This window comes from Anabrus simplex, chromosome 4 (assembly GCF_040414725.1).
Source record: "Anabrus simplex isolate iqAnaSimp1 chromosome 4, ASM4041472v1, whole genome shotgun sequence".
Taxonomy (NCBI): domain Eukaryota; kingdom Metazoa; phylum Arthropoda; class Insecta; order Orthoptera; family Tettigoniidae; genus Anabrus; species Anabrus simplex.
The window spans coordinates 285,153,610-285,175,671 of NC_090268.1; the positions used below are offsets into that span (position 1 = coordinate 285,153,610).

At 37.5% G+C, this 22,062-nt stretch overlaps 1 protein-coding gene across 8 annotated transcripts in view; it reads right to left on the reverse strand.

Annotated features, from left to right (window-relative positions):
* The window catches only part of angel (protein), a 210,739-nt gene that overhangs the window by 20,347 nt on the left and 168,330 nt on the right, over nt 1-22,062 (reverse strand). For all 8 annotated transcript variants that reach the window (XM_067145550.2, XM_067145547.2, XM_067145545.2 and 5 more), the window contains 2 exons: nt 17,181-17,448; nt 2,111-2,268 (listed from right to left, as the gene is read on the reverse strand). In XM_067145550.2, coding sequence (XP_067001651.1) covers nt 2,111-2,268; nt 17,181-17,448 — 426 coding nt within the window. The remainder of the gene's footprint in view (nt 1-2,110; nt 2,269-17,180; nt 17,449-22,062) is intronic.

The following is a 22,062-nucleotide window of genomic DNA, read 5'->3' on the forward strand; positions in this document are numbered from 1 at the left end:
TAAATTGTTTATTTAGAAATATGTATAGTTCATAATTCGAAGAAAATTTCAGTCTCATTATCGAAATTCACACTTTAAATTCAAAACTCCTTTACATTAATAAAAAAAAATAGTATTTTACAGAGTAATTTAAATTCAAAATGTATCCACGTCTTGATAGAATATGTCTTCCGGAACACGTGGGATTACCTTTCCACACTTTCACTCACTTCGGTGTGTGTGTGTGTGTGTGTGCAGTGGGCTTCATATTTGCAAAATCAGAGTGAAATATTAATTCTTCTGCATTCAGCGTTTCAAGGAATGCCACATCATGTAGCAGGCAGTGTGTAGAGAAACAGAATCTGCAAACAACGGCGATGCCGACAGTTGGCAAAAAAGCATGGCTCATATAATCAATTTGTACGCACCGAATAATATTGTCAATGCCGATGAAACTGCATTGTTTTTTTAATACCGAGCCCGAACGGACTTATGGATTTAAAGAAGAGAAGTGCCATCCGGAAATCGTACAAGGGTGGGGGACGTTTTACAGAAGAAGATTTAGATGGAAATGCAGATGAAGGAAGTTTATTTCAAAACTCAGAAAGGGTATATCGTCCTAATTTTGAACTTCAGGAAGAAGACATGATACACTCGGAAGATCAAGTAGGCCTAAGTGGTGTTTCTGACATACGCAATGTCTTTGAATCATAAGTATGATTCAGTGTTTTTGTTAATCATGGTCATTTATATGCTTATAGGTACAATGAATCAATATTGTAATATTTTATTCAATGTTTGTAGTATCTAAAACTGTTTTATTTCATTTGGTCTGAAGCTTAAGTTTTTTTTTCTAGTTCGCTATTCTTGGCAATGTATTATGTATGATACTACTCAAAAAGCGCCAAAAAATTAAAATTTCTAATTTTTTCACCTATTTTTCTGTTTATTATACCCATTTTCTAGTACATATTCCGCAAAATAATTTTCCTGACCCGGTTATGATTGGAAACAGGCTGTGGATTTTCAATAATTTTAGTTCCAAAATCCCGGATTTGCCAAGTTTAGGGTGAATGCCAAGGAAAGATTTTTCATTCTTCTTTGAACTAGAACGAAAGTGCCATTAACGAAATTGAAACTATTACAGGTCTAGTTACTTAACCGAACACTGTGGATGGATGTTATAGTCTCCAAGTCATGACTAATAACAATGGCGTCATGACTAATAACAATGGCACAATATTTCTCAATTTTGTTCGAGATGAGGTTTTGAAAGTAGTCAGTACATCTTTCCCACAAACAAACATCCATAAAGAAACAAGGATCTTGCCCAAAAAAGACAAAAATCCTGACTGATCATGTGTTAATCGATAACTGACAATTTAATAATAAAACAAACATAAGAAGTATTTAGAAAAGCCCTGTGTAGGTACATTCATGACTTAATATTGGTTCACGTTAAGTACAGAATATGTAGAGGAAAAAGAAAGAAGCAGGACAGTGGAAGCAGTGAAGCAGTAGGAAAACTTAAACAAGAGACAAAACTGAAGTTCAAGTTAAAACTCTCAAACAGGTTCCAAGCACTAGAAGACATAAATAAAGATACAGAATGAACAGGAGTTGGAGGAAAATAGGTATCATTGACGAATGCGGCACAGGGGTGTTTAAAAGATGTATGTGGACAGAAAGCAAGAAGAAATAAGAAACCATGGTTTAATAACGGCTGTAGAGAAGCAGTGACAAGGAATGCGACAAAGATCCAAAGTTCACTATTGCTTAAAATTTCATACTTAATTGTTTCTCACACATTCCTAATATCCTTCTTAACATCTTGAAGAAAACTATGGATGAAGTAATTTGGTAAATGCCACACACAGAAAACACCACACTGTGAACACTGGTGACAAGTTAAACTATGATTATAATCACTCTAGCCAGCCCAATAATAGTTTGGAGAGATTTATAACCTCTAGAACATTGGTAAATGCTCTCTAAGGGATACTTTACCATTAGTTTTGTAATGGTAAACTTTTATTCCAAGGGTCAATGTATCTCCCTTCCTCCAGCCAGAGCATAATGAAAAAATACCATCTGAGTATGAATACAATACCAAAATTGAAAAAGAACTCACCCATTCTCACTCATATTGTAAAGAGTCGCTTCTTTGGAGGAAACAGCAGCATTGCTATTATCTGTTTCTTCAGGAGTGCAAAGTGTGTTCACCCATGACTCTTCAACTGAAGCCTCACATGTGGGATTGTTATTTGATTCATAGTCACTGTTGTATATCTACACACAAATAAACATACAAGTAAAAACTGCCACACTGTTAAGAGAGCATAACTTAAGTTGTTATTCTGTGTTATTTCTAGGATCCACATGTTCCTTTCCCCTTCAGAAAATGAATCTGAAAGGAAAAGTGAAATAATGGAACAAGAACAGCATGAAAAAGCAAAACAAGTATAAATAATATCATAACAGTAATAAAACATTTCAAAGAGTTTTCTTCTTTCTCAAAGGACATTTACATGAAATCATTAGGAGTCTTTTCAAGGAGTGAATTCCGGACTTGAGGAACATTAATTTTAATAATAATAGCCAGATTTCTCGATTTGGAGAGATTTCCCAAAAAGGAGATTATTTCTAGCATGGTTTCCCACTTCCTGACTAATTAGTAATATTTCCCAAATGTTCCCCCTTTATGATGACAAAGTAAAAATAACATTCAGCAGTTTTAATTTGGCACAACATAATAGGACTACTTCACTGGAATAATTGATCACACATCATAACATCCTGGACAAGGTATGAATAATCAATCACATACAAGTTAATTGATAGTTGAATGACGAACAGACAGTGGAACACCTTGCATTTGAGTGTCCTTTGCGTAGTTACAGAGGCTCTATTGAGGACTTAAACTGTGTCTCAAACGAAGCTCTTCTCTGGCTATTAAATTTTGACATGGAACTTTAGTTACGAGCTTGAGATGGTAGTTGTATATATTGTAAATAATATTGTATTCATCATACGCTAAATAAATAAATAAATAATGACAACTTGATGCAAAAAGGGAAATAAAAAAAATGTATTTATTGGAAGCATGGGTTGATACATAATTTGTATTTGGAATAATTTAAGTCATCCTCATCATCAACATTTTCCAGCTCCAGTTTCCCAGGTGAGATGTAGAAGTGCTTGCCATTTCTTCCTGTCAAAGCATAGTTTCTGCTCCCCTATGTCTCACGCACTTGACATTCCTCTTACTGACCTCTGATTTCACTGTGTCTATTCATTGATTTCTTGGCCTCCCTACTGGCCTCTCCCCTTTCACTTCTCTGGCAAAGTAATTCTTTTCTGTTCTTGTTCTGTCCATCCTCATAACATATCCAACCCATTGTAGCCCGCGTTTTCCTAGAAGCTCCCTAACATCATACCTCCAACTTTTAGAAATCAAAAATAGGAAGATTTTTAAATTCTTGGACTTCATCAAGTATATTACGCCACGGTCTTGGTAAAAAAAAAAAAAAAAGGGCATACACATCTACCGTTACAATGTGAATTGACCATTAAGTTTAAAATCTTAAACTAAGAAAACATAAAAATGGTTACAAGAAAATGTACCAAATCGTTCTCATTTATGACACATACATACGAATAGTAACATTTAGACAGATAAGTCAAGAACTGACTATAACTTACCAATGGTTAAAAATATACACATGTAGGTGACAGACTGCTGTGTTTACTTGTTTAACATTGAACTGGGAGCTAACTTTGCCCTCTTGAAAAATGCACTGCCATACTGCTGCTCATAACACTTTCCACTCAGACTTGAATCGACCACCAATTGTTTACTGAGAATTTTGTAATTCAGAGATGATCGTAATCGTGTTGTCTTCTTTACCTGGCTGAACAATCACATTCGGCATTGCTGTGTGGGATTGTAAATACTGAGAGCATTAATTTTGCTATTCTATCATATTTGAAACACCCATCTCCATCTCTATATCCCTTACAGCAGACCAAGAACAATCTACTCTTTCTTCTTGCACAACAGACGATGGTAAATCCTCCACTTGGAGAGCACAAAACTGGCACTGTAAGGCATCCATAGCTTCTTGGACATCTTCACCATTCTTTACTGGCAATATAACAGGAAACTTGGAGACAAAATACTTTATGGCATTGAAAGAAGAAGTCTGCAAAGAATTTATCTGAGCTACTTGAACATTAACAAAAACTTCACTATTCAAATTAAATTTATGAATAACATAATTCACAGACTGCGATAAAATAGTTCCTGATGAGCAAATAAAAGTTTTTCTTCTCATCAGGTGACAGATTTTCTACAAGATGAGATGATGAGTAGCCAATTACTAATCATCAGCTTTCTGATTCTGTTGTGTGATAGACCACTTCTAAAACTATAGGATATTTTTTTACGACCACTGGCTTAACAAACCTACACAGATGTCCTTCAACATACCAGTCAGTATGGATCTTAGGACATGAATGTGAGGTGCTTGCGACTGAAGAACTTTATTAGTTTTCTCAAAAGTAGGGATGATAAATACCAGAAATGAACAAAAAGCTTTATTAAAGTCTAAAGACAAAAAAAGAAATAGTCTCTCCTCTTGTGAAATACTGGCAGTGCAACTAGGCTCCTTTATTTACTTCACAGATTGACATGAACGACTTTCTGCCTTCCTCTTCTCAGAAATAACAGAATCTTGGTCTTGGACTCTACTGACACAAGGACCATGTTCCATTTCTGTATCTTCATGTGCCCTTAGCTTAGGAATTTGAAAATACTTCAGAGATGTGTCTGTGCCAATGAACCATTTTACCTCATCCTCCAAACATTTCCCAAGGATAACCAGCCTGTACACACATGCTTTAATATTTTTCTAACATCAATTTGGTACAAAGCTTGATACATTTTGAGATGATCTTTTCTCTTCAAGATTTTGTCAAAATAATAATAAATATCAAATCGCATGTCATCGATTTGGACTGAAAGGGAGTCTGCACCCTGCACAGCAGCCTAATGAATCAAATGACATGGGCATATTATAATAATAATAATAATAATAATAATAATAATAATAATAATAATAATAATAATAATCAGTTGAAATTGCAAAAGGTTCAGTCTTCAAATTTTGAATCACCTTACTATCTGCATCACAGGACATTTCATTAATTATGGCAGATGTTTTTGTTCTAGCACACTCATACTTATTCGCAATGTCTGAATCTCTGAATATGGGAACATCTTTCTGAACAATGGTCCTGGGTGATCAGAACATGACAATACAAGGTTATGTTCGACAATGTACGCCGTGAACAAACATTCCGTTCGAGTGACTGCTTCATCTTCCTTCCCGCCTAAAAAAAAAAGACTTAATTTTCTGTTCCCCTCGAGACAGCTAGCACTATCTTTGTATTTTTGTGTGATACTGTGAGCTACAATATCAGTCTTCCCTCCACGCGAGATATTTATATCACACCGATGCACGGAACAAGATGCATAATAGTTTCCTTTATCAGACTGTAAACTGAACGGAAATTCAATTTTATAGGTATCCCTGAACACTTGGAGATAACATTTCTTATGTTTTGTGATCATAATGTGAAGAGAAAATACCAGAAACTGTCAATGATACAACACTTTGAAATACATTCCAATCATTTAAGTTATGAACTAAGAATGAATACAAATGCACTGAAATATGGGAAACTACCACATACAAAACAGATTAATATGTCTCGTAAATTATTACCATAACATACGACTCTGACAGGAGGAAAAGCACAGAACTGCAAGAAAAAACACGTGGCCTACAACTCCAATGAAACTATGCACAGAAACAAGCGTGTGAACCACACAATAACATACCCACTCTTTCGTCCCGATTAACGGAGTCGCTAGTGCACACTAGCTTCTCTGGCTGGTAGGACGATTGCCATGCCAAATTTCCAGCTGAACAGCACACACGCTGCTATAGTGAGAGGGAAATACGATACACGAAGGCGACGGATGATACATTCGCAAAATAAAGCATCAAATAAATACGCTTCAAAATGAGGTTCTGTAAATTACACTAGCACATAAGAATTTATCCTAAGGGAAGAGTATTGACCGTACTGGAGGTTATATTGGTCAAAAATAGGAAGAAGTTAAAGTAAATTGGAAAAACGGAAAGTTTCCGGGTAAATCGGAAGGGTTGGCAGGTATGGTAACAGGTATTTTGATGGCAGCCTTCCTCCGGTTTGCTTCATTTCTAATCTTGACTTTTCTGGTGTTTTGGTTCATTGTTCTGATGAATGTCATTTCTGCTGAATGGATTTACTATTACCTTTGTTATGTAGGGTACATGTTTCGAGTTCATGCAGGCCGTATATTCGATCACCTGATTGGCATCCGAGTTGTCACTGGGTCAATGAAATCATCTCTTGTTATTCACCATAAGTAGGATGCCCAGTAGAGGAACAAGATGGATTTTGGACAGACCAGAGTCATACGTCCCCTCTATTGATGCCAGTGAACATCTGTTAATCAACAGAGACCTCAACAGTCATGATGGCTATTCAAGGGATGGTTCTGAATGAGTGCTTTTTTTGCTATTTGCTTTACGTTGCACCAACACAGATATGTCTTATGGCGATGATGAGATAGGAAAGGCCTAGGAATTGGAAGGAAGCGGCCGTGGCCAATGTACAGCTCCGGCATTTGCCTTGTGTGAAAATAGGAAACCACGGAAAACCATCTTCAGGGCTGCCGACAGTGGGGCTCGAACCCACTATCTCCTGATTACTGGATACTGGCCCCACTTAAGTGACTGCAACCATCGAGCTCGGCATTGAATGAGTGCATGATGGATTTGGGTTTGGTGTATGTAGCGAAGCTGGCGAACGTGCTTTGGAATGCACGGTGGAATGCAACTGGCACTAGCAAATATGTTTGTCAAGAAATGTCTGTCCCACATTATCACATATAGCAGTGGTGGTCGCAAGTTGCAAATATATTACTGGATAGTGAAGAGCAAGGATCTGCAGTTAGTGATGGACTGTAAAGTGATACCATCAGACAACATTGCTCCCGGCATAAATTCCTGGTTCTTGACTTTCAGCTTCACCTCCGCCCGCCTATCCGACTCATCACACCACGTAACGCATCAAGTGGTGAAAGCTTCAAAGAACAGAACTAACGGACACCAAATGTCCCCTCCTGAATACTGACTGTCTTGTGAATCACACACAGGATGGGATTACTCCAGTATTTAGGGAAAAACAGACAAACGATCTGGAACATCCATTGCCAACAATCTGGTACAAAAACAAGATACAGGAACCTGTTTAGACATCTGCCTGGAGTAGTGGCTCTAACGTTTTGAAGGTTTTCATTATAGACCGTTATGCCTTTCAGCGTTCAGTCTGCAAGCCTCTGTGAATTTACTAAATGTTGTCACAATCCTCTAATTGCAACTACAGCTGTGGCCTCATTTAGTTCTATACCTCTTATCTTTAAATCGTTAGAAACTGAATCTAAACATCGTCTTCTTGGTCTCCCTCTACTTCTCTTACCCGCCATAACGGAGTCCATTATTCTCGTAGGTAACCTATCCTCCTACATTTGCCTCACATGACCCCACTACCGAAGCTGGTTTATGTATTCAGCTTCATCCATCAAGTTCATTCCTAACTTAGCCTTTATTTAATTCATTCCAAGTAATCTCCTACCATTGTTCCGACCTGTTTGTATCTGCAATCATTCTCGCTACTTTCATGTCTGTTACTTCTAACTTATGAATAAGATATCCTGAGTCCACCCAGCTTTCACTCCCATAAAGCAAAGTTGGTCTGAAAACAGACCGATATGCAGATAGTTTCATCCGGGAGCCGACTTCCTTCTTACAGAATACTGTTGGTCGCAACTGCGAGCTCACTGCATTAGCTTTACTACACCTTGATTCAATCTCACTTACTCTATTACCATCCTGAGAGAACGCACAACCTAAATACTTGAAATTACCTACCTGTTCCAGCTTTGTATCACCAATCTGACATTCAATTTCTTACCAACTGACATCAATTTAGTCTTTAAAAGGCTGATTTTCATAGAGTACTAATTGCACCTATTTTCAAGTTCCAAGATATTAGACTGCAGGCTTTCGGCACAATCTGCCATTAAGACCAAGTCGTCAGCATAGGCCAGACTGCTTACTACATTTCCACCTAATTGAATCCCTCCCTGGCACTTTATACCTTTCAGCTGATGATGCCTTCAGAGAAGGCGAAACATGTCCCACTATTAGCTAACAAATTTATGTAAATCATCCAAGACGATTTTGTATTGATTAGGTGGTCTAATAAATAACTTAATGTTATTATTTCAATCTACATCATCAATACGGACCAAAAATGATATTTATTACATGTAACAAACACAGCTGTCTATTCCTAACGTAGCATTTTTCAATTACCTGGCACATACTGAAAATCTGATCCTGACAGCCCCTCTGTGGTCTGGAACTACACTGGTTTTCATACAACTTCTTCTCAAACACTGATCACACCCTCCCCTCCAACATGCCAGTGAATACTTTGCCTGGTATACTAATCAATGAGATAACTCGATAGTTGTTGCAATCCTTCCTGTTCCCTTGCTCATACTTACTGACACTCCATGCTAATCTTACTACTCTATGAAGCCATTTCATCCCCGCCTTCACACTATACTCCACCATTTCAGGTCTAATTTCATCTATTGCTGCTGCTTTATGAGAACGGAGTTTATTTACCATCCTTTCCACTTCCTCAGGCGTAATTTCACCAACATAATTTTCCTCCTCCCATGAGCTTGGCTGTTCGCAACACCACCAGGAAGATTTCCTTTTACGTGCAGTAGATGTTCAAAATATTCCCTCCACCTCTCCAATGATTCCCTGGGATCTATTTTGTGTTCACCTGAATTACTCAAAACACTTAATTTCCTTTATCCCTCCCTTCCTAAGATTCTTTATTACTGTCCAGAAAGGTTTCCCTGCAGCTTGACTTAGCCTTTCCAGGTTATTACCAAAATCTTCCCAAGACTTCTTTTTGAATTCAACAACTATTTGTTTTTCTCTGTTTGTTTCACCTACGTACAATTCCCTGTCTGCATCGGTCCATATTCATTTGCAGGCAGATTTCACTTTCTCTATCCTAGGCCTAAAGATACTTAGTTCACTACAGAACAGATAGTGGTCTGTATCATCGAAAAATCCCCGGAAAACTCGTACATTCATAACAGACTTCCTGAATTCGAAGTCGGTTAAGATATAGTCTGTTATGGATCTGGTACCCCTAACCTCCAATGTGTAGCGGTGAATTGCCTTATGCTTGAAGAATGTACTCGTAACTGCTAAACCCATAGCAACACAGATGTTCAGCTAACGCTTCCCATTACCATTAGCTTCCATATCTTCCCCACACCAATCAACCTATATTATCCTTCAGTTTTATTTCCAACCCTCGCATTGAAATAGTCTATCAGCACTATCCCATCCTTGCTGTTGCTATTGGCTTTACGTCACACCGAAACAGATAGGCCTTATGGCAACGATGGGACAGGAAAGGGCTAGGACTGGGAAGGAAGCGGCCGTGGCCTCAATTAAGGTACAACCCCAGCATTTGCCTGGTGTGAAAATGGGAAACCACAGAAAACCATCTTCAGGGCTGCCGACAGTAGGGTTCGAAGTCACTATCTCCTGAATACTGGATATTGGCCGCACTTAAGCAACTGCAGCTATCGAGCTCAGTGCCTTGCTGTAGACCCTGACTACAATGTCAATCAATGCTTCATAAAACTTGTCAACTTCATCCTCATCTGCACCCTCACATGGTGAATACAGTGAGACAATTCTCGTCCTAATTCCTCCAACTGCCAAATCTACTATTTGCTTTACGTTGCACCGACACAGATAGGCCTTATGGCGATGATGGGATAGGAAAGGCCTAGGAATGGGAAGGAAGCGGCCGTGGCCTTAATTAACGTACAGCCACAGCATTTGCCTGGTGTTGAGGCATTAATAATGCAAAATATATTAAAATATAATTTGGACTATGAACAGTCTACGAGAGATATATTTAAATTGAGTGCCTTCTGGGCACAGCTCATCTTCCGTGATTTATGCCTCGTGCAATTAAACTATGTGTTAATAATACGTGTGTATTGAGTAATGCAACGTACGCTTACGCCATCTGTGTGTGACAATTGGAACTCCAATTTGTGTACTGACTTTGCTCGCCTGAGCGCGTACCTATGCTAGACGGGGCCGCTTCTAACACAATGAACCTACCTTCGGGTATAGGCGGAAAGGGCTATATCTAATCCATCAAGGGAATTGTGTTTTTTTTAACCTTCTTCTGATATTATAGTAGTGTACTTGTTATAATGTAAATATGTAGAATTTTATTCTAGTACTTACTGGTGAGTGTAGTAGTAGTAATTTGAAACACGGTCGGTTACCTAGACATATATGGCATCCATGTAAGTATGCCTTTAATGATTTACTTCTGCTTATATTATTTTCCTGGTGTGTGTTATTTATATTCTAGTTAGTGTGTTTATTGTGATTTGAATTATATTTCAGTTTTGTGGTATGGCGTTCTAGCTTCAAGTGAGTGCCGTGTGAAAAGTGATGCCATTGTTGGCCGGTAATGTTTCAAATTCTCCTTTGCCTTGATTAAAATTTGTTTTTCCCTTGGATTTATTTTGTTTTCCTGTGTATTTGCGGGTGTTTATCTGTGCGGTTACTAATTTATTATAAATTATCGCTATTGTTGCTGTGTTTTGTGCACGTTACCATGTTTATTTTTTGTTGTGATTCTCATCTAATTTATTCGTGCATCCTTTCGTGTGATTCGGCCTTCTCATGCCCGTGTTTCGACCTAGTACTACACTTGCACTAATTATCACAGTTTTTTTTAAATGTATTATTATTATAGTCAAATTTTGTAAAATTTAATATTTCTTTGGGGCACATATTTAGGGTTAGGATGGTTTGTTTTCATCTTTACTGCAGGTGTTTTGTGAGATTACTGTCCTAATTATTTTGGTATACCCTTATTAATTTTTTATGGTAGTAAATTACTAATGTAACTTGTAACGTTATGGGTTTTAATTGAGGGTTTCGGACAGCACTAGTGTGAGCGATCTTAAGTTCGGGTCTTATCTCATCTTCCTATTATTGTTGCTTATCCCATCGTGGCTTGGCAGTTACGTAACTGATTGTTATTCATTACTGTCCTGTCTGCGATAGCACCAACTTGTGTGTGGCGTCGTGAATATAATAAAGGATTGTTTCATCTTGAGTGGAGTTTGTGTGTTTGACTCGGTTATGTTAATTGAACTGGCTCGTTCTCTTATTTACTTAATATCGGGTGTTTTGTTGATTACCTAGCCTACTTTGGCTTTTGTGATTTAAATGATGAATTATTTGGGTTAATATTTTTGATTCAGTGGGGGCTTATGTGTACATTATGGTCTGTATATGTGTAGTGTTTTAAATTTATGTGATGTGTTGTGGGACCCGAGTTAATGTGGATATTGCGGGGAACAATCCTCCACTGAGTTCTATCAAAAGCCGTCTATTTAGCTATCCAACCCATTTTTCCTTTTTAAAATTAAATTTTAAAATTCTATTTAATATATACATATTTTCTAATAATTTGTGATGTTTGGTGTCGGCTGGTGCACCAGGACTTATTTTTAAATTGATGAAATTTTACCATTACAACAGAACTATGTTTATTTACATTTAAATTATTTATTTACTAAATATTAATTATTCTACTTATTATACTGTTCTTTTCAAGTTTCCCTTCATTATTATTTTATCAAATTATAGTTTAATTTTAATTTTTTTTTAAAATTTGGTGTCTTTCCTGGTGAGTGCCTCAGGATTTCCTTGGGATCCTTACCTCTTGTTTTTTTATATGGGTGGGTTTCAGTACTCTTCCTAGTTTCCACGTCTGCTCGATGAATTACTGCCTGATGTTCTGATCTGTTTGCTCTATTTTTCCTTTTTCTTGTGTGCGCACTCCCCTATGACGTTAACTCGCCTATCGTCATTTACCATGATTGTTAAGGGGTGTTGCAGTGTGAAAATGGGAAACCACGGAAAACCATATTCAGGGTTGCCGGCAGTGGGGTTCGAACCCACTATCTCCCGATTACTGGATACTGGCCGCGCTTAAGTGACTGCAGCTATCAAGCTCGGTACTGCCAAATCTACCCACATCATTCGCTCATTTACATGCCTAACAGAAACGATGTTGTGTGTAATGGTATTCATGATAAACCGCCCTACCGGTACCCCATACTCTGCCCTTACCTTTCTAACACCCGTCAAATACACTTTATAATCTCCTATCTCTTCCACGTTATCTTGCCTTACCCGAATATCACTTACTCCTAGCACATTCAGATACATCCTCTTTGCTGACTCAGCCAGTTCTACTTTCTTTCTTCCATGAGCCCCATTAATGTTGATAGCTCCCCATCACATTCCATTTCGTTCGCCAGGTTGTTTCCAAGGACTACCTCGCCTGTCAAATGGGAGTGGGACTCCGTTACTCCCATAGGTCCAAGGCTTGCTTAAAATGTTCTGAGCTCAGTAAATTCATGAAGCAGGATGTTACCCTACTTTCAATATAGTCCAAGTGAGGATCTCTCCTCTAAAGGGTTAGGGACCACGTTGGATTGAGTACAAAGAGGGCCATGACTCAGAATATGTCCAAGATGCCCACACCCATTCCATTGCAACTGGTATCCTGACTCCCAGGACCACTTACTAGGCCACTCAGCCATTGCCCATAGTTCATGAACTAGAACGTGACTACAGTAACCCATACCATAAACAACAAAATAATTGGAATAAAAACTCTGGGACAAGAACCACGTGTGATAACTGACTGAATTAATATAAAGACAAGCCACAAAAGGCAAAAAGAAAGAAGCATGATGGGAATGTGCATTGTGATATCACAATATCACCTGGCGCTTCATTTAGGATTAAACATTTGTAATTTTTCATGTGACAAATAAAAAATAAAATATTGATTTTCCATAATAAATACACCCTTAACCTCAATATTACCATAAAATCCATACAAATTACGGAAAATATTTAATTGTTAGCAGGTAAGAGATTCTGGAGTGCTGGAATTTTCCTTTTCCAAAAAGAGGCACTTTTACACGCCAGTAAATCTGGAATGGGTCTTTAGCATTCAAGTGCTGTTAAATGTCAACCAACTGTTCTGGGATTCAATCCTGCACCACTGAGCAATCAAACACCCACATGATGAACAACAACCAACTTCCCAATTTATTCTTTGTCTAGGAACAGTGCTACAAAGTTGGTTGGAAAATAAAATCATTCAAGCAAGGCTGAGTGGCTCAGTCAGGTGGTATTTTAACTCACTGAAGTAAGTCAGCCTCATGTTGATATATACACTCACCACCAAGTAAAACAACTCCTGTGGGACAAAATTCCAGCACTTCAGTGTCTCTGTAAACTGCACAAGTAGTTAGTGGGGCATAAAACCAATATCATCATCATCATCATCATCATCATCATACAAAAGGAATATATTTATGAAATATAGTAATTGAAATTTAGTTTCATTTAATTAAAATAAAACTGTATTTATGAATCATGTATAAAAAAGAACAGTCATTATGTTAATACATTTCATTGTTAATTAACGAAAATATTAAAATACTATATAAGCTTGTAAGTTTAGTAAACAAATACAAATGATTGCTGCATTATTCAATATTAACCATTTTTAATCCGGAGAGGACGTGTCATGGTCTTTTCGACCGGGTTCAGAGATAGGGTTTATAGTTATTAACGTAGCGGGCCGCTTGCTTCCATCCCCTCAGTACCTTACATTGAGCCCGTCCACTATCAGTCTGTGTAAACAAGTCACCCCTCATGCTCTTCATTTTCAACCAAAGTGCACTGTTTAACCCTTTAACCGCCAACGTCCGACTGATCGGACGTTTGAGGTTCAGTCTAAAAACGCCAATGTCCGATTGATCAGACGTTCCGGAAAAAAATACTTTCCAACGTATTTATACGTTTTAATAATGTATAATACATGTTTTGGACTAGTATTGGATTAAATAAGACTATATACAACAAGTTTAGTTGAGGAACTTGCTGCCGAGTGGCTTGGTGACCAAGCGGCAATTCAGCTCCCGCGGGCGGGTAACGAACCCCTTACTATAAAAAAAAGGAACGCAACTGTTCCGTATTCAGAAAGATTAGTACTATTCAAGGTGGTAACTGGAAAAAAGACCAGATACATTTGTAAACAGTGTAAGAAAGGTGTACACCCTATGTGCCTCCCCCCCTCCTAAGCACATTTACTAGAACACGTCATAAACATGTGGATCTGTAAATATTAGTAAATAATTTCTTGTATCATATTTTTAAGGCAAAAAGTGAATTTTGGGAGTTAAATCTGTGTGAAATTGACATTAGTAATCATTTTTTTTTTTTTTTTACTTAAAACAAACCAGGAAATGCAGCATTTGCATATAATGTAAGATTAGAAAATTTCACGTTAATGTAATGATGATAATAATAATAATAATAAAAATATTGTAACTGTAATATTGTACATAAGGCTTTATTTTTTTTACATGTAGCATAGGAAACACCACCTCTCTAAAATAATCCAGCTTTTGGTAGTAAAAATATTTTTTTCTTACCGTTTTTTTTATCATGAAATACATTTTATTCAAAGAAAGGAAATATTTATTTGAATTATCACTTCATAAAATAAAACATTTATAAAATAAAGGTGCATTAATTTACATCAATAAAATGCCCGAAGCATTACCTTCGAAACAAAAAAATGACCATCAAATTGACATAAAATGAACAGAAGTTATTACGAATAATTTACTGCAAGGTAAAAAGTGATCATTAGGCCTTGGCGGTATAGGACATGGACACCGCATATGAGGCTGGCGGTGAAAGGGTTAACGGACCCGGTCTAAAAATCCTAGCGCGCCCCATGATGTATGTGTGTTTATGAAGTAAGTTTTACTTTATTTTGTCAGTTAATATACCAAGAATGTGCCAGTTTTGTTTTTAATTTTTGTGTAAAATAATGCCTTCATATATAGTGAAGTCCAACGCATGATGGACAGAAACATGGAAAGAGAAATCAGAAGACTTATAAAGAGCGTTACTCAGTTTCACGTACAAGCAACCGTTGGCCAATGACTTGTTTTTTACTATCTTGAACATTACTCGAATTAATTCGTATATTATTTACAAGCATGCGAAAGGTAACTAACATTCAAAGGAGTAATAATTTGAAAGAACTAAACCAACAACTATGCATGAGATATTTGCAAGAACGGTATTCAAACGCTCCCAACGGGGCAAAAAAAAAGAAGGGAACATTCGCTAAATGTTAGGATTGTCTGAAGAAGAACAGCCCTCTGCAATACGCCTACTGCAATAGAAAAAATAACCAACAGAAAAAACCAAGACTGGATGCTGTGTATGCCAGTGACATATCTACAAAGAACACTCGGCAGTGACATGGGTTCGGTGTAGTACGGAAAGTCAAGAATCTAGTGATGATGCAGAATGAATGTCAATTATTTAACATCCGATTTTTATATTGTCAAAATACATTTGAACATTATTTACAAGTTCGTACAAAATTATTTGCTAGTTCTGTAGCATTAAACATAGTTTTTGCTTAATTTGCACTATTTTTTCATGACCCGGTCTAAACCACCGAGCACGCCTCCTCACAGGATTATTTTTGCGCGCCCTCTCCAGGGTTAAATAAAATCCCAGTATCAGATGTTTAAATTTCCAAAAAGATTTCACCATTACTTGCAGAAGATGAAATTTACATTTCTTAGAACTAATATTTCCAAAGGCAACAGAATTCATAAAGCCCAGGCAGTCAGAACTTCTAAATCTACACACCTCATCAAAGCTTTTGACAGTTTCGACAGTTTCTTTGTCTGTTTACCATCCAGGGTTGGTTTTTCCCTCGGACTTAGTGAGAGATCCCACCTCTACTGCCTCAAGGGCAGTGTCCTAGAGTGTAAGACTTTGGGTTGGGGGATAGAAATGGGGAGGAGGACCAGTACCTCACCAGACGGCCTCACCTGCTATGCTGCACAGGGGGCTTGTGGGGGGAAGGGAAGAATGGAAGGGATAGACAAGGAAGAAGGTAAGAAGAGGGAAGGAGGCAGCCGTGGCCTAATGTTCGGTACCATCTCAGCATTTGCCTGGAGAAAAAGTGGGGAAACTACAGAAAACCACTTTGAGGATGGCTGAGGTGGGAATCAAACCCACTTCTACTTAGCTGACCTCCCGAGGCTGAGTGGACCCGTTCCAGACCTTGTATCACTTCTTAAATTTCGTGGCAGAGCCGGGAATCGAACCCGGGCCTCCAGGGGTGGCAGCTAATCATGCTAACCACTATGCCACAGAGGTGGACAGGCTATAATTCATTTAAAGAAATTAATTTAAGGTAGTACGGTACATAGATTTTAAATGAACAAGCAAAAGTTCCTTTTAACATTTTTTTTCTATTTGTTTTACGTCGTACCAACACAGATAGGTCATATGGCGACAATGGGACAGGAAAGGCATAGGAATGGGAAGGAAGCGGCCGTGTGGCCTTAATTAAGGTACAGCCCCAGCACTTGCCTGGTGTGAAAATGGGACACCATGGAAAACCACCTTCAGGACTGCCGACAGTGGGGTTTGAACCTACTATCTCCCGAATGCAAGCTCACAGCTGCGCGCCCCTAACCACATGGCCAACTCACCCGGTATTAACAACTCTACTCCTGTTAAAATTTATTTTAATAGTTTCTGCTGTAATTGTGAAAAGTGAACAAAGCCATCACAAATGCATTCAAAAATCAGATACATAATTCTCTCTTCCAGCTTTAGTTAAGAATTAACATGGATGGTAAACTGTTGACTGTTTTACCAGTCATATAGTTCTTAACTTAACAATGCATTTCAGACAACTCAAGCAACAAATCTGGTTAAATTAATATCTTTACAAAGTAATATGAGATTGCCAAAAATCGTTTTCTTTGGTTCAGGAAACAGAATAGATTTCAACAGAGTAGCATAATTTACAAGATTACAAACCTTAAGTAAACTCCTTTCAGTCTTATGGTCCAGCATTTTGACACGCCGCTGCTTGAGCACGTTCCAGTGCTGGCATGTGTCTGTAATTTGTAAATCACGAGGAAGTAAGTGTTTGGACATATTTCTTCCATAGCCAGGTGATAAGGTCTTTTGATTCAAGCCTTCATACTGAAAGGAGCCTGTGGTGAGCAGCTGATAAACTCCTGAGTGAGGCTCCAAATTCAGATCTCCAGTAAGGATTACAGGCCAATACTGGGCAACACCTGTGCTGCAAACAATCATAAATCCTTCTTTTCAATTACTTCTCTCCTGAATAATATCACTGTTAGTGTGTTGTAAGTTATTCACAAAAGCATCAGTATATTTTAATGAGGTGTCAATGCAGAGTCAGATTTAGAGCGTGCAGGGTCCTAGGCTGAAGATTTGGTGTCCCCTGCTTTTTACTGATAAACAAGGATGCTAAAAAGTGGCAATTATGGAATATAGAAAAAACAGAAGAAAGTAGATGAATGTATCAGGCAATAAAAAGAAGTTCAAGAAAGTAGCAAGCAAAAGAAAAGTATTTACATGAGTGTTGGAAGAGGATGTGCGTAGTGGTATTAAAGGATGCTATACGGCTTTGTAAAAAGGAAAAGTCTACACAAAGCAGGTGAAAGGTAAAGAAGGGGAGATAATAACACAACCAGAAAGGTAAGAGAAAGATGAAAGTATCACTTTGATGAACTACTGCTTTTGAGAAAGGGCACAGATGAGACAATAAGAAGTAGAGTGTAAGGACAGATAATCAGAGAGTGAAATTACAATAGAAGAGGTGGAAACTGCCGTCAAAGGAATGAAATTAGGGAAACACAATAGAACTGGATGGAATGTATGTAGAAATTATATAAGCAGCAGGACCTGTTGGTAAACAATGGCTGTATAGGTTATTGAGATGTATTTGGAGAAAAAAATCAGTACCAAATGACTGGAGTAAAGGAGTAATAATACCTAAATTCAAGAAGGGTGAAAGGATGATAACAGTTATTGAGGAGTCATACTCGTACCTCAGGTAATAAAAATATTTGAAAGTGTACTAGAAGAGAGAATGAAAAGAAAGGAGGAGATAAATACAAGAAAGGCAATATGGCTAGCAAAATGGAAGACCCTATCTTTAGTACGAGGCAGTTAATGGAAAAGCATTGGGAATACAAAAGAGATATGGTGATGACAATACTTGATTTAGGAAAATACTTACGATATTGCACCCAGAGCAAGGGTATGGAAAGTAATGCAATGGAAAAGATTTTGAAAACAAATGATAGAATGACAGAAAACAAGCAAGTAATGTACAAAAATTGTTGCAGCAGTGTCCACACGCATGTAGAGAAGACAGAGTGGTTTTCGAATGAAAGTGAACTATGACAAGGAAAAGTGCTGTCATCACTGTTATTCGTCATGGTTATGGACAAAATTGTGGAGGAAACAAAGGCAAAATATGGGGACAGGGCGGATAATGCCTTTTGCAGATTAAATTGTTGTTAGTAAACAGAGAGAAATATAAGAGCAACTCAACACATTGAGAGACGTTTTTGAAAATTATGGACTGAAAATCAGTGAGGAAAAGAATGAAAATATTGCCGACTGGATGAGAAAGAGAGCTGTCATGGAGTTCAGTAAAAGGATTCAACAGGGAAATGCATCCTACCAGAGTATGAGAACCCTGGTGTGAAGTACCAAAGAAAGGTAAAGAGGTGGTGTAGATGTAATACTGCCCAATACCAACATATGCAACAAAGATCTTGACACTGACAAAAATACAGAATAATAAAATCCAGGCCAATGAAATGAAATTTTTATAATAGGAAAGATAAGAAAGGAGAGGTTAAGATATGAGGATGCCAGGAACAAAATCAGAGTGGAAAAGCTTTACAACAGAATGGAGTAAAAGCTTAGATGTTTTGGACATGCTCAGAGGAAGGAAGAAGAATGGATGCTGAAGCAGTTGATGGAGACCCAGATAGAAGGAAGGAAGGCAAGAAGGAGACCTGGACTAAGGTTGTTGCAAATGATAAAAAAAAAGTATAATTAGAAGAAACCTGTTAAGGATAAACAATAGTGGCTGGACAGAGGAAGAAGGAAAGGTGCCATATACATCCCAACCCTGTGGAAGCTCGATGAGGGAAAAGGATGATGATGAAGGATATTAAAAATGATAATAGTGGGTTAAAATGAGGGCAAGGGGCAATATACTATAGGTCCCAAGGAATACTGACATAAAACACACATTTTGGATATTATTGTAGAAAATGAACTAAATCGAACAAAAATGTGATTAAAATTTATGTGTTAAGTTTAATTAAAACAATAAATAATTGAAATTATTTATGAAAATCAATTTTAAAAATGTAGAATTCTATTATTTCTATGCATTATACATATTACTTGTTTTTTTTTTTTCTCAAGAGTACAATAATCTTGAGGTGCTATTATAGTGCAAGTAAGAAATGCAACTAAAGACTTTTGAGTCTTCAAGAAAATCATTACTACTGCAGTTAATGTTAACTTCAAACATGTTTAAATTCTAAATATTTTCAATTTTTTAAAGCATTTATTAATTTTATCAAGGTGTTGGTCCCTAGGCTCCTGCCTAATCAGTGTATCCCAAAATCTGGTGCTTTGTCAATGAACAATGAACAGCATCAGACCCAACCTTTGTGTGGGCCAAGCTGAGAGTTTGTTGAGGAGCTACTTATCAGTGAATTCAAATCTATTTACTTCTAAGGGAAGTGTTGATGCTTTTAACCCTCTTGTAAACAGTCACACAGTTACCAATCCTTTTCTTCCCAACACAACATAAGAATCCTACGGTTAGCACATTTAAGTTGAGGTGTGCAATGTATTGTAGTGTGAAATGGACTAGGTAGACTTGGCACAGAAGATGGCCTGTGGTATCAGAGCGAGGTTCATCATGTAAGTTACTTACTTTAAAGCACACCTAAATGTACAGGGGGAGGGAGGGAGTGAGTTTATAGTTTGAAAGGATTGTTGATATCATGAAACCCACTGGACCTACAATTTCATGTTGAACTCAAACAACAGGAACATTACCTTTCATTTTAACACATTAACGTGTCGAGTGTATAGTTGCTTTTTACTGGAAAACTGCAGAAATGTGACATATGTATTTCAGGTTGTAATGGGCTAGGAATGCATATAAGACGATAACCAAAGATATATTTTATCTTCAAAGTTATCATATGTGTTTCCCCTTATTGGGATGACATACAGTTATTATGTTGGAAGTACAAATGAGAAAGTGTGTGCCATCCACCGAGACGATAGTCATACAAAATACAAAGATATAAAATAAGAGTTTTGTCTGTACATTGCTCAGAATTTGAAAAGAATGGTATTTCTGTATCGACCATGTCCACAGCAACAGGGAAATGCACTTTTTACCTTTCCGTCATTTCTGTCAGTCTGTCTGTTTGTCTGTCTGTATGTATGCATTCACATGCATCACGAGAAAACGGCTGAAGAGAATTTAATGAAAATCAGTATGTGAAGTCAGGGGATGAGCCACTACAATCTAGGCTATACATCATTTTATTCACGTTGAGTGAAATGGTAGTTTAGGGGAAGGCCTAAAATGTAATTCTCAAATATTTGTTTAATTAGGGGTCCTATCGATAATTACTGCATAACTTAAGTTTTATAGAATTAAATTTCCGATCATTTGTGTCATACATTGTTACCGTACCGGCTACCATAACACAGATATTCATGAATTGTATTTTTGTTGTTAAGTCCATATCAACGCCGAGCCACGAGAAAATGGGTTGACAGAATTTAATGAAAATCGGTATACAGAGTCGAGGAATAAGAAACTACAGTCTAAGCTATAAACAATTTTATTCACCCTGGTTGAAATTGTAGTTTATGGGAAGGCGCCTAAAATTTAATTTTTAAATTCCTATGTTATTAGTCCTATCGAAAAGTACTACATAACAAAAGTTACAGAGAATACAATTTCCGATCATTTATGTTTTATTCAGTTTTACCGTACCGACTATGATAAGAGTGGTATTTCAGAGTTGGAAGGAAACTAAATATGAAGGCCTACAATATCGAAAGTGCATAACACTGATCAACAATAACATTACATTGACCATTGTTTGTTGTGATGTTCTTTGTCTCTTATGCTGCCACTCAACTCCGATAGATAGGATTACTGCTGCGTACCGAGTATAACAGCCTAACTGAATATTGGCGGGAAATAGCTCAGGAGTTAGATAACTTTCTTCTTTAGCATGCCATTCCTCTGGTTTAAACATTTTCTGATACTGCTGGTACATACACTGGTTCATCATAGTATTCCAGCTATTCCATCCCTTCTCTGACGCGCTATTTTGAATGAGCAGTGTACACACTTAAGGCAGAGGCTCAGTAGTAGTAGTATGACCTGGTCTAGAATTACAATTTAGGCCTATTCCAAATTATAGCACCACAATACACTAAACAACTGAAAATTCAACACTGAAAAGAGCTGTTTCTTCTTCCTCTTCACTTTTATTCAATTCTACATTCATTTTATTCCAAATTAGCAGTGAAGAGGGTTTTTTTCCTCTGACCTGGAGGAGAAATTTACCTCGAAGTCAGATAGATTTTCACGCCGTCAGTGTAGTCAATTGAGATTTTCTGACTCATTGGGTACTCCTAGGGAACAGATTAGTAAAAGGGCATAGTTTTTGTCCTGGGGCTCTGCACTACTCGACCCCCCTGCCGAAAAGAGACGAAGAGTGTTTGTGGATCATGGCTGTCTACGGCCTGGTCGTTCCAGCTCTGGAACTTTGGACTGTTATATCGGCAGCGTATTACTGTTCATTAAAATTGAGAAAATGTG